This window comes from Coregonus clupeaformis, unplaced genomic scaffold (genome assembly GCF_020615455.1).
Source record: "Coregonus clupeaformis isolate EN_2021a unplaced genomic scaffold, ASM2061545v1 scaf5580, whole genome shotgun sequence".
Taxonomy (NCBI): Eukaryota; Metazoa; Chordata; class Actinopteri; order Salmoniformes; family Salmonidae; genus Coregonus; species Coregonus clupeaformis.
Window position 1 is genome coordinate 1 of NW_025539034.1, and position 13,366 is coordinate 13,366.

The 13,366-nt window shown below is 40.7% G+C and overlaps 1 protein-coding gene across 1 annotated transcript; it reads left to right on the plus strand.

Annotated features, from left to right (window-relative positions):
* Positions 1 to 1,679: 1,679 nt before the first annotated feature.
* Positions 1,680 to 7,050, plus strand: LOC123490923 (obscurin-like; the record flags this gene model as incomplete). The annotated part of the gene is made up of 7 exons (XM_045220749.1): positions 1,680 to 1,722; positions 2,279 to 2,545; positions 3,895 to 4,113; positions 4,668 to 4,934; positions 6,021 to 6,095; positions 6,583 to 6,639; positions 6,972 to 7,050. Coding segments are annotated over exons 1-7 (1,007 nt in total), but the record flags the coding sequence as incomplete, so codon positions are not given.
* Positions 7,051 to 13,366: the final 6,316 nt, after the last annotated feature.

Here is a 13,366-nt window from a genome sequence, read left to right on the forward strand (position 1 = left end):
TGACACTTGTTACTGTATGCACAAAAATGTTGTTTACTTTTTTTGAGTCATTATCATTATTGGCATATGCATATTATTAGAATTTTAGGAATCAATATTGTTTTCCTCAGAAATATGATTTTGTCTTATTTGTCCTTGTACTGTATGTTCCTACATATGGTCTGTCTCTGTCTGTGTTTTGTCTCTATTTCAGTTCAGTTTTGTCTTTGCGTGTGGTCTGTCTCTGTCTTCAATTTGTCCATCTGTGTGTGTCTTTCTGTTGATCTAACTCTGTTTGATCTGTTTTGTCAAATGTTTGACTGCACAATTGCTCCTGAGTACTGTCATATATTGCAGAACAGGAAATATCCAGCTTTACATATTGCCTACATGTCTCAGAGTTTTGTTCATTTTGGTCACTTTGTCTCTGTGTTTGGATTACCTGAGCTTTAATCCATGTCATTAAAGGCTAGGTTTCCATCCAACTGCCGACAGATTTTCATGCAAATATAAAACAATCTGCATGAAGAAAATATGCACATTTTTTTACCAGTGGTGTATTTCCACCAAACGGACTTGTTGCGGATAAAAGTTAGTAAGCGTGATGACAAGTGCACACAAAAGTAACTTTCGCTTAAGTTTTCATATACCGAATAAAAATCGAAAGTTCAATGTGTTTCCATAGCATTTTTTTAACTCTACCGACAGTTTTGTCGCAAAAACTGTTGGGCGTTAAATAGCAAAATGTGCCTGCTCTGGTCTTGGTACGATGCGCTCTAGCAACAGCTGGCAGATACAAGGGTAGGCTAGTCTACTTGTTGAGATTATTATTGATAAGAGCGAGAATATTTTTATTTGTCAAATGGCATCGATCATCATCTCACCAGAATAAGACCTCAATATTTATTGGAAAGGAGCATCAAGATCACTCATGCACTTTACCACCCTTTGAAGTTCATCATAAATTATTTCGTCTGGTAGCCTAATAAACGGCATAGTTTCCTGAGTCAAAGAGGAAGGACCACACACCATTTCATCGCTTGACTCCAAGTTTACTTCGCTATGATGGTTATTATATAAATTTTTGCGCAAATAGGCGTTTCCACCACCATTTCTCACATAATTCATTTTACTGACACAAAATGATCCCACCATGTCGAAGGAACAAATTATGTGGTCCTCTGTAGCTCAGCTGGTAGAGCACGGCGCTTGTAACGCCAAGGTAGTGGGTTCGATCCCCGGGACCACCCATACACAAAAAACATTTATGCACGCATGACTGTAAGTCGCTTTGGATAAAAGTGTCTGCTAAATGGCATATTATTATTATGTTGGCATTTATAAAATTGTACAAAAAATAGCTGTTTCCATCACAGCTGTTGTGATTTTAGAAGTTGGTTTAGAAGTTGCACTCATGTCAAATTATTTTTCTGTTTTATATCAAAATATATGGGTAATGTTTTAATCCTCAGCCCAACCAGTGACGTTCAAACACAAGCTGGAGAGCCAGGAGGCTAAGGAGGGGGGCAGGTGTTGACCCTGCACTGTGAGCTTTCTAAACCTGGGGGTTCCTGTGGAATGGAGGAAGGGTACACAGGTGCTGAAGTCTGGAGAAAAATACCAGATGAAACAGAAAGAATCTGTGAGTGAACTCTGATCAGCAAAAGTAGTACCAGAGGACAGTGGAGACTACAGCTGCTATGTGTGGAGACCAGAAGACTACAGCCAGTCTCAATGTTAAGGGTAAGAGGCAGATTGTTGTCATTGAATAGCTACTGTATGTTCCGCTGAAGTTGTTCTGTACTGTCTTTTTTCAGTGCCGTTATCAAGTTTCCCAAGTGTGATTCAGTAGATTATTTTTAAGAAGTTGGTTTGGTATAATGGCTTTGATTGTGTTGAATAGGTGTAGTTGTCATCTTGGCTTTGTTTAATTTTGTATGTTTTTGTGATTCAGTGTCAGCAGCAAGTTCTGCATTGCCTGAAAATCCAGTGCTTAAACTTAGAAGTATTCCCAGCCGTTTGTCTATGACTGTCTCTGTGTGTTATCTGTCTCTGTCCAGTTGATCTTTGTGTCTTTGTAGTCTGTGTGTTTTCATTGTGTTGATCATGTTGTTAGTCTTTGTTAGTGATCATTCTGTCTCTGTTTCTGTGTTTGGGTTCATTATTTAAGTACCTGTTTTTTAAACTGTGCCATTCTTCCATGGTTTTAGAGGATGCACTCATGTCCTGATTGCCTCATATGATTGGTTAGGCCTATTATTTTTTAATGTATTTTATATGGTTTATTTTGAATCCCCAGCCCAACCTGTTACATTCAAACAAAAGCTGGGGAATCAGGAGGCTGAAGAGGGGGGCAGTGTTACCCTGCACTGTGAGCTCTCTAAATCTGGGGTCCCTGTGGAATGGAGGAAGGGAACACAGGTGCTGAAGTCTGGAGAAAAATACCAGATTAAGCAGAAAGAATCTGTGAGTGAACTCCTGATCAGCAAAGTAGTACCAGAGGACAGTGGAGACTACAGCTGTATGTGTGGAGACCAGAAGACTACAGCCAGTCTCAAGATTAAGGGTAGGGTGACACTTCTTGTTACTGTATGCACAAAAATGTTGTTTACTTTTTTTTGAGTCATTATCATTATTGGCATATGCATATTATTAGGAATTTTTAGGAATCAATATTGTTTTCCTCAGAAATATGATTTTGTCTTATTTGTCTTTGTACTGTATGTTCCTACATATGGTCTGTCTCTGTCTGTGTTTTGTCTCTATTTCAGTTCAGTTTTGTCTTTGCGTGTGGTCTGTCTCTGTTTTCAATTTGTCCATCTGTGTGTCTTTCTGTTGATCTAACTCTGTTTGATCTGTTTTGTCAAATGTTTTGGACTGCACAATTGCTCCTGAGTACTGTCATATATTGGCAGAACAGGAAATATCCAGCTTTACATATTGCCTACATGTCTCAGAGTTTTGTTCATTTTGGTCACTTTGTCTCTGTGTTTGGATTACCTGAGCTTTGAACCATGTCATTAGCTAGGTTTCCATCCAACTGCCGACAGATTTTCATGCAAATATAAAACAATCTGCATGAAGAAAATATGCACATTTTCCTACCAGTGGTGTATTTCCACCAAACGGACTTGTTGCGGATAAAAGTTAGTGCGTGATGACATAGTGCACACAAAAGTGACTTTTTCGCTAAGTTTTCAGTATACCGAATAAAAATCGAAAGTTCAATGTGTTTCCCATAGCATTTTTTAACTCTACCAATAGTTTTGTCGCAAAAAACTGTTGCGTTAAATAGCAAATGTGCCTACCTCTGGTCTTGGTACGTGCGCTCTAGCTAACAGCCGGCAGATACAGTGCGGGTAGGCTAGTCTACTTGTTGAGATTATTATTGATAAGGGCGAATATTTTTTATTTGGCAAATGGCATCGATCATCACTCTCACCAGAATAAGACCCTCAATATTTATTGGAAAGGAGCATCAAGATCACCATGCACTTTTACCACCCTTTGAAGTTCATCATAAATTATTTCGTCTGTAGCCTAATAAATGGCATGGTTTCCTGAGTCGTAGTGGGAGGACCACACACCATTTCATCGCTTGACTCCAAGTTTACTTCGCTATGATGGTTATTATATCAATTTTTGCGCAAATAGGCGTTTCCACCAACATTTCTCACATAATTAATTTTACTGACACAAAATGATCCCACCATGTCGAACGAACAAATTATGTTGGCATTTATAAAATTTTACAAAAAATACCTGTTTCCATCACAGCTGTTGTGATTTTAGAAGTTGGTTTAGAAGTTGCACTCATGTCAAATTATTTTTCTGTTTTATATCAAATGCATGGTAATGTTTTAATCTCAGTCAACCAGTGACGTTCAAACACAAGCTGAGAGCCAGGAGGCTAAGGAGGGGGCAGTGTTACCCTGCACTGTGAGCTTTCTAAACCTGGGGTTCCTGTGGAATGGAGGAAGGGAACACAGGTGCTGAAGTCTGGAGAAAAGTACCAGATGAAACAGAAAGAATCTGTGAGTGAACTCATGATCAGCAAAGTAGTACCAGAGGACAGTGGAGACTACAGCTGTATGTGTGGAGACCAGAAGACTACAGCCAGTCTCAATGTTAAGGGTAAGAGGCAGATTGTTGTCATTGAATAGCTACTGTATGTTCCGCTGAAGTTGTTCTGTACTGTCTTTTTCACTGCCGTTATCAAGTTTCAAGTGTGATTCAGTAGATTATTTTTTAAGAAGTTGGTTTGGTATAATGGCTTTGATTGTGTTGAATAGGTGTAGTTGTCATCTTGGCTTTGTTTAATTTTTTTGTATGTTTTTGTGATTCAGTGTCAGCAGCAAGTTCTGCATTGCCTGAAAATCCAGTGCTTAAACTTAGAAGTATTCCCAGCCGTTTGTCTATGACTGTCTCTGTGTGTTATCTGTCTCTGTCCAGTTGATCTTTGTGTCTTTGTAGTCTGTGTGTTTTCATTGTGTTGATCATGTTGTTAGTCTTTGTTAGTGATCATTCTGTCTCTGTTTCTGTGTTTGGGTTCATTATTTAAGTACCTGTTTTTTAAACTGTGCCATTCTCATGGTTTTAGAGGATGCACTCATGTCTGATTGCCTCATATGATTGGTTAGGCCTATTATTTTTTAATGTATTTTATATGGTTTATTTTGAATCCCCAGCCCAACCTGTTACATTCAAACAAAAGCTGGGGAATCAGGAGGCTGAAGAGGGGGGCAGTGTTACCCTGCACTGTGAGCTCTCTAAATCTGGGGTCCCTGTGGAATGGAGGAAGGGAACACAGGTGCTGAAGTCTGGAGAAAAGTACCAGATGAAACAGAAAGAATCTGTGCGTGAGCTCCTGATCAGCAAAGTAGTACCAGAGGACAGTGGAGACTACAGCTGTATGTGTGGAGACTTGAAGACTACAGCCAGTCTCAAGATTAAGGGTAAGAGGAAATTGATACATTCAGAAGTGCCTTTGTCACTTAATATATTTTCATTGAATATCACTAAAATGATATTACATTCACAGGTGTAACATTTGTTGTACTGTATTGTATGCTGTCCTCAAATTCATTATTTGTTTCTGTTTGTGTCTGTCATTTTATATATGTTCTGAAATGGAGGAATGGTGAAGGCAAATATCGTTTTGCTACAATAAGGACAAATATTCAGGAAAATGCTACATATCAGCTTGATGCATTTGAACTACAGTTGTGTTGGGTTTCATATTTGAACTCCAATTACATGATTTGTCTTTCATTTAATGAGCAAGTGACTTTGAGTACAAACACTGTTATCCCTATGTTCAAGGAAATATTCTTCCTCAAGGTCAATTCATATGGGATGATATATGGGTAAACTTGAATCCCATCGTGTTGCGTGAAGCTTTCCACCATCATAGCCCCAAAGGCTGAATGTCACGCCAGCTGTGTTCTCAGTAGACTTGCAGTTATATTGTTTGCCTTGCCATTCAAAGTTGGATGTTTTATCATAGCTGTTTTATCATAGCTTTATCAAGTTTATCATAGCGGTTTGGTTGTCTGCTTTAACTTGCCATATGTGCAGTTTGTCTTGCTTCTTGGTCCTGATGATGATGTTGATAGTCTTCATTGTCCTTTTATAGTGAGTGCACATGTCACTATGCTTTAAGTTTCTTGTGGTTTGTTTGTGCCACTCTTTATTGAGCTAAAAAAGGAAATAAGATGGGCATCTTTGTCTCTTCACATGTGTTTACCACATCTGTTGCTTGTCGTTGTGCAAAAAAAAGAATTTGTTTGTTTGGATCAGTGTTGTAAGCTACTCTCTGTATTCTTTTTGCAGTCAATCCACATGTTCTGAAGGATTTGTTCCGTTACTTCCGCTGTTCACAGTTTTAAAGAAATCTCTTTATTTAAGACTTGTGGGGTACATCCTTTGTTGGCAGTTTGTGTGGTATATCCCTATGTTGGCAGTTTTTCTGTTATGGTCGATCTTGTCATAAAAGGTTTGGTTATGAGGTTTTGTATTCTAAGTTCGATGTTTTATCGCAGCTCTGAAGCCTTCAGCTCCTCCAGTAACTCCCAAACAGGAAGAGCCACAGAAGGAGGAGGCCAAAAAGGAAGAAGGTAGGGAAGGACAAGGAGATCAAGTTTGGTGTACTGTTTGGCCCTCTGTCTTTATGGTGTGTCTGCTAGTGTTTTGTTATTGTTAGTTTGTGCCACTGTTGAATCATTTACTGTATGAGGGAAGATTTCTTCTCCTGCTTTATTTGTTGAATGGTCTGAGGCGTTCTCTCTGTAGAGCTTTTCATCTGTCAGTTGCTGTCAGGCTATGTGTCAGGTGTCAAGTCATGTGGGCATTATTATGTTCTTTATGGTTGCTCATGTAGGCTCCATCCATGTTGTCTGATGGTTTTCAGTTACTTTATTTGTTGCGCATATTCTGGATACCGACTAGTTTGAATCATCTGAGTGGAAATGACTTTGCGTCTCTGTCGGTTCCTGTCCTTTCATTGTTGTCATGTTATGGAGGCTCTGTCATTATGTTGCTTACGGCTTTGCAACTGATCATAGCATTGTGGTTACGTTTCAGACCTATATTGTTTTATCACAGATCCAAAGCCACCATCTCCTGTAGTCATCCCAGAACAGGAGACCAAAAAGCAAGAAGGTAGATCTGGAAATCTGAATCTGCCTTTTTTTCGTGTTGTTGTTTGTGGCAGTGACTGATGCTGTATTTTTTGTGCTAATAAGCATAATTGGAAGCAATTTGTTGTATCACATCTCTTATAAAAGTTCAATCTGTGATTGTTTTAAACATTTAGCAAATTGCATTATGGTGTGCCTGTTATCGTGTTTGCAGACAGTAAGCTATAAGGTTTGGAATGTGGAACTGAAGTTGCTGTAGGCTATGGTTTTAATGGTGCTGTCAAATGTTTTTCTCTTAAAATTATATTTTTGATTTTCAGTTGATTTTCATTTCATATTTCATATTACCTGTAGTTCTAAAGGCTGCTCCTCCTGTTGTCCCCAAAGAAGAGGCCTGTGAAGCTGAAGTCAAAGACTGTGGTGGAAGCCCATGGTAGGAAAGGATGTCCCATCTGTTGGCTGCTGAGCTGTGCTTTGTCTGCAATTTGTTGAACATCGAAAATGTGAAGAATAATGCAATATCTTCAGTAGTGTAAAATCATTTCATTTCATAAATATTCTTACTACATTTCTTAACCTCATACAAATTAGAATGGTAATTTTAGGCATTGCCAAATGTGCAACCAAAATATAATTGTTACCTAGCATGTTAGCATGAAACCAATTTACTCAATCTGTAGCCAGCTAGATAGCTAGATACCTGAACTTGGTCTAGCTAAATTAGTTTTGGCAATATGCAACTCACCATATAAATGTACGTGTGCAGGATGCTGACAAATTGACATAATTACAGGTGTAATTTTATATTTCTAGTGTCTTGAGAAGATTCAAAGTTTCCCTCAGATACCTCATCTCTACAGAATGTGCTCCATCTCTTCTGTCAATCAAGGGGGCATAGGGGCGGGACTATGATAGTAGTTTGCTTCTGATTAGCCAGATCTAGTTTATTTTATCTGTCAAGAATAAACCCTTAACCAGGTTATAACTCAGTCTTAGAAACAGATATATACTACAGATTGTGTTTCTTGCTATGTTTTTCTATGTATGTAAACATTGTCTGTGCACAATGTCACCTTTGCTTAGAGTGGCCTGTCCTTATTTTGGAGTCTCTGCTTCCCTTTGTGGGCTTGCCTTTTTGTGAGCATACTCAGCTCAGAGTTGGATCTAAAGTGAAATGTTTCAACCCCAGCTCCTCCAGTCATTCACAAACAACAGGAGACCAAAGAGCCCCAGAAGGCGACAGTTGGTTAAAAGAAGACAGTAGTAGAAGCCCATGATAGGAAAAGATGAGATATGCTCTCTGTTGAGATCATTCTGGAGTTTAGCTATAGAATATTGAGTTATTATGGTGTTTAGTCATTGCTTTGAAGCCTGCTGTTCCTGCTGCCCCCAAACCAGAACCCCAGAAGGAGACAGTTGAAAAGACAGTAGTTGAAAACCATGGTAAAAAAATATATTTCTGGTTACTTGTTGAAGTAAAGTTGTTTAGTTATTATGGTGTTTTGTAATAGTCTGCGGCCCTATTGCTCCTGCCATGCCCAAAACTGAGCCTCAGAAGGAGACAGTAGAGAAGAAGACCATGGTAGAAGCCCCTGGTAGAAAAAGATGAGCCTCACTATATATACAAAAGTATGTGGACACCCCTTCAAATTAGTGGATTCGGCTATTTCAGCCTCACCTGTTGCTGACAGGTGTATAAAATCGAGCACACAGCCATGCAATCTCCATAGACAAACATTGGCAGTAGAATGACCTTACTGAAGAGCTCAGTGACTTTCGACGTGACACAGTCATAGGATGCCACCTTCCAACAATTCAGTTCGTCACATTTATGCCCTGCTAGAGCTGCCCCGGTCAACTGTAAGGGCTGTTATTGTGAAGTGGAAACTTCTAGGAGCAACAACGACTCAGCCGCGAAGTGGTAGGCCACACAAGCTCACAGAACGGGAGCACCGAGTGCTCAAGCGCGTAGCTCGTAAAAATCATTTGTCCTCAATTGCAACACTCACTTCCGAGTTCCAAACAGCCTCTGGAAGCAATGTCAGCACAATAACTGTTAGTCGGGAGCTTTATGAAATGGGTTTCCATGGCCGGAGCAGGGCTCTTTTTTCATGGTTCAGGATAGGCCCCTTAGTGAAGGGGAAATCTTAATGCTACAGCATACAATGACATTCTAGATGATTCTGTGCTTCCAACTTTGTGGCAACAGTTTGGGAAGGCCTTTTCCTGTTTCAGCATGACAATGCCCCCAATGCACAAACGAGGTCCATACAGAAATGTTTTGTTGAGATCGGTATGGAAGAACTTGACTGGCCTGCACAGAGCCCTGACATCAACCCCATCGAACACCTTTGGGATGAATTGTAAAGCCAACTGCGAGCCAGGCCTAATCGCCCAACGTCAGTGCCCGACCTCACTAATGATCTTGTGGCTGAATGGAAGCAAGTCCCAACAGCAATGTTCCAACATCTAGTGGAAAGCCTTCTCAGAAGAGTGGAGGCTGTTATAGCAGCAAAGGGGAACCAACCCATATTAATGCCCATGATTTTGGAATGAGATGTTCGACGTAGCAGGTTTCCACATACACTACATGACCAAAAGTATCTCTTGTCTGTTGAGCTCATACCTGTGCATTGTCTGTCACAGCAATGTAAATACTGTATTCTGGTGTTGCTGTAAGTAATTGTGTTTTTGAATCTGGTGGATAATTGCAGTCAGATAGGAACTGCTGCTCGTTGGCCTATCTGTTCAAGTGAACATTGTTTGTGGCTTTGTCACTGTGTGGCTCATTTGTGGGGTCTGTGCTTCATCTTGTGATCCTCTTAGTATGTGTCAAGTAAGGGTTTTCTTACTTGACATATTCCAAAAAGTTTTGCTTGGTCTTATTTGTTTTCCCCTGATTTGAATGGCGTGTGTGTCTGTTTAAAAACGTTTTGTTATATATCGTCAGTGGAGACTGGTGGGAGGAGCAATAGGAGGACGGGCTTATTGTAATGGCTGGAATGGAATTGTTGGAACAGAGACAAATGTGGTTTCCATATGTTTGATCTGTTCCATTCATTCCATTCCAGCCATTACACTCATGAGCCCGTCCTACAAGCTCCTCCCACCTGCCTCCACTGTATGACATAATTTTAATTCACATTTATACTGTCACATGATTTATTGCGTTATCTGCTTTCTAGAAACTGATTAAGTTCAATTATATACTGGTAGTCATTTTGGTGTTTTGTCATGGTCTCTAAGCCTGTTTTTCCTGCCACCCTGAAATTGGAGCCCCAAAAGGAGGTGACAGAAAAGAAAGGTAGAAATGAAAACAGTAGAAGGACCTGGTAGGAAAGATGAGCTGTGTGTAGTCTGTCGCATCAATTCAAATACTGCTGCTCTTTGGCCTATCTGTTCAAGTGAACGTCATTCATGGCTTTAGCATTGTGGGGCACATTTTGGGGGCATATAGTCATTTTAGTGTTTTGTCATAATCTCTAAGCCTGCTGCTCCTGTCACTCCCAAACCTCAATTGTGGCTTTAGCATTGTATGGCTCATTTTTGGGTCTCTTCTTCATCCTGTGGTCCTGTTAGTGTGTCCAGTAAACGTATTCTGTTTACTCTTTGTCCCTCACTTGCAGTGTGTAGGCTATGTATTGGCAGTCTGTGTCACTGGGTTTCTCTCTTTGAAGACCGTTGTATGAAATTGGGAATTCATGTTCATGCTCTCATGCTTTTTGGTTTAGCATTCTGCTTACTAGACAGATGATGAAGTTAAATCATATACCGGTAGTCATTTTGGTATTTTGCCATAGCTGTGAAGCCTAGCTGCTACTGCGTCCCCAAACTGGAGCCCCAGAAGGAAGAGACAGTAGAAAAGAAAACCGAAATAGAAGCCCCTGGTAGGAAAAGACAAACTATATGTTTGTTGAGCTCATACAGTGGGGAGAACATGTATTTGATACACGCCGATTTTGCAGGTTTTCCTACTTACAAAGCATTTAGAGGTCTGTAATTTTTATCATAGGTACACTTCAACTGTGAGAGGCGGAATCTAAAACAAAATCCAAAAAATCACATTGTATGATTGTTAAGTAATTAATTTGCATTTCATTGCATGACATAAGTATTTGATCACCTACCAATCAGTAAGAATTCCTGCTCTCACAGACCTGTTAGTTTTTCTTTAAAAGCCCTCCTGTTCTCCACTCATTACCTGTATTAACCGCACCTGTTTGAATCTCGTTACCTGTATAAAAGACACCTGTCCGCACACTCAATCAAACAGACTCCAACCTCTGCACAATGGCCAAGACCAGAGAGCTGTGTAAGGACATCAGGATAAAATTGTAGACCTGCACAAGGCTGGGATGGGCTACAGGACAATAGGCAAGCAGCTTGGTGAGAAGGCAACAACTGTTGGGCGCAATTATTAGAAAATGGAAGAAGTTCAAGATGACGTCAATCACCCTCGGTCTGGGGCTCCATGCAAGATCTCACCTCGTGGGCATCAATGATCATGAGGAAGGTGAGGGATCAGCCCAGAACTAACGGCAGGACCTGGTCAATGACCTGAAGAGAGCTGGGACCACAGTCTCAAAGAAAACCATTAGTAACACACTACGCCGTCATGGACTAAAATCCTGCAGCGCACGCAAGGTCCCCCTGCTCAAGCCAGCGCATGTCCAGGCCCGTCTGAAGTTGCCAATGACCATCTGGATGGTCCAGAGGAGGAATGGGAGAAGGTAATGTGGTCTGGTGAGACAAAAATAGAGCTTTTTGGTCTAAACTCCACTTGCCGTGTTTGGAGGAAGAAGAAGGATGAGTACAACCCCAAGAACACCATCCCAACCGTAAAGCATGGAGGTGGAAACATCATTTTTTGGGGATGCTTTTCTGCAAAGGGACAGGACGACTGCACGATTGAGGGGAAGATGGATGGGGCCATGTATCGTGAGATCTTGGCCAACAACCTCCTTCCCTCAGTAAGAGCATTGAAGATGGGGTCGTGGCTGGGTCTTCCAGCATGACAACGACCCGAAACACACAGCCAGGGCAACTAAGGAGTGGCTCCGTAAGAAGCATCTCAAGGTCCTGGAGTGGCCTAGCCAGTCTCAGACCTGAACCCAATAGAAAATATTTGGAGGGAGCTGAAAGTCCGTATGCCCAGCGACAGCCCCAAAACCTGAAGGATCTGGAGAAGGTCTGTATGGAGGAGTGGGCCAAAATCCCTGCTGCAGTGTGTGCAAACCTGGTCAAGACCTACAGGAAACGATGATCTCTGTAATTGCAAACAAAGGTTTCTGTACCAAATATTAAGTTCTGCTTTTCTGATGTATCAAATACTTATGTCATGCAATAAAATGCAATTATTTACTTAAAAATCATACAATGTGATTTTCTGGATTTTTGTTTTAGATTCTGTCTCTCTCACAGTTGAAGTGTACTTATGATAAAATTACAGACCTCTACATGCTTTGTAAGTAGGAAAACCTGCAAAATCGGCAGTGTATCAAATACTTGTTCTCCCACTGTATCTGTCGCATAATCTCACATCATTCAAATACCTCAAGGCTGCTCTTTATCTGTTCAAGTGAACATAATTTGCGACTTTAGCAATGTGTGGCTCATTTTTGGATCTCTGCTTCATGTTGTGGTCCTGTTAGTCTATGTCATGTAAATCGGTTGTCCTTCTCTCAAAGTGATTTAATGGCAGTTTGTCTGTTTGAAGACTTTTGTTGTATGACATTGGGAAGTTAAATCATATACCGGCTTTGATAGTTTTGTCATAGCCCCTGAAACCTGCTGTTCATGCCGCCCTCAAACTGGAGCCCCCAGAAGGAGGAGACGGTAGAAAAGAAGACCGTAGTAGAAGCACCTGGTAGGAATACGAGATATCTGTTGTCTGTTGAGCTCATGTCTTTTTTTTTCTTCTAGTGGTCTGTTGAGCTCATACCTTTTTTTCTAGTTGGTAAAAATGTTGTAGTCACATGAACAGCTGCTCTTTGGTCAATCTGTTCAAGTGAACATTTGTTTTAGCATTGTGTGGCTAATTCTTTGGTGTTCTTTGGTGAAGTCTCTAAGCCTCCATGCTCCTACCACCCCTAAATCCGAACTCCAGAAGGAGGAGACTGTATAAAAAGACGAGTAGTAGAAGCACCTGGTAGGGAAAAAATGACAGATCTGTTGTCTGTTGAGCTCATGGAATCTACCTGTGCATTATGTAGTATTCACATAGGATCTGGTGCTCTTAGGCCAATCTTTTTATCACTGTGGCTCATTTTCTAGGTCTCTGCTTCATTTTGTGGTCTTGTCCAGGTGTTGAAGTTAAGTTAAGGCTACCCCCCGAATTCGCTATATTGGTATCAGAAGTGGGATGGCACCCGTGAGGCCATCGGAGAGGCGTGTACATGAGAGGGACTTGGTATAGAGAAGTGTGGGGACACACTCTCCCAAAGGAAGGGGGTAATGTAGAGACCTTAAAGGATAGATTCACCTTTTGTAAAAAAAAATATATATATATATATATATATCTCTGAGCGATGTTCTATCGATTCCCGGGGTCATTTCATGTTTTCATGTGTATCTGAGCTATTGCCGTTCAAGCAGGCAGAAATTCGGCCAGTATGACATAGCATTACGATAAAGCTGCGCTCTCACCACACTGGAAGTTAATAGGAATACGACTTTTAAATCGCATACATGTTAGATTTCAATACTGGCCAATGTCATAAGGTTGTCGATTCTCGAATGAGACATTGATC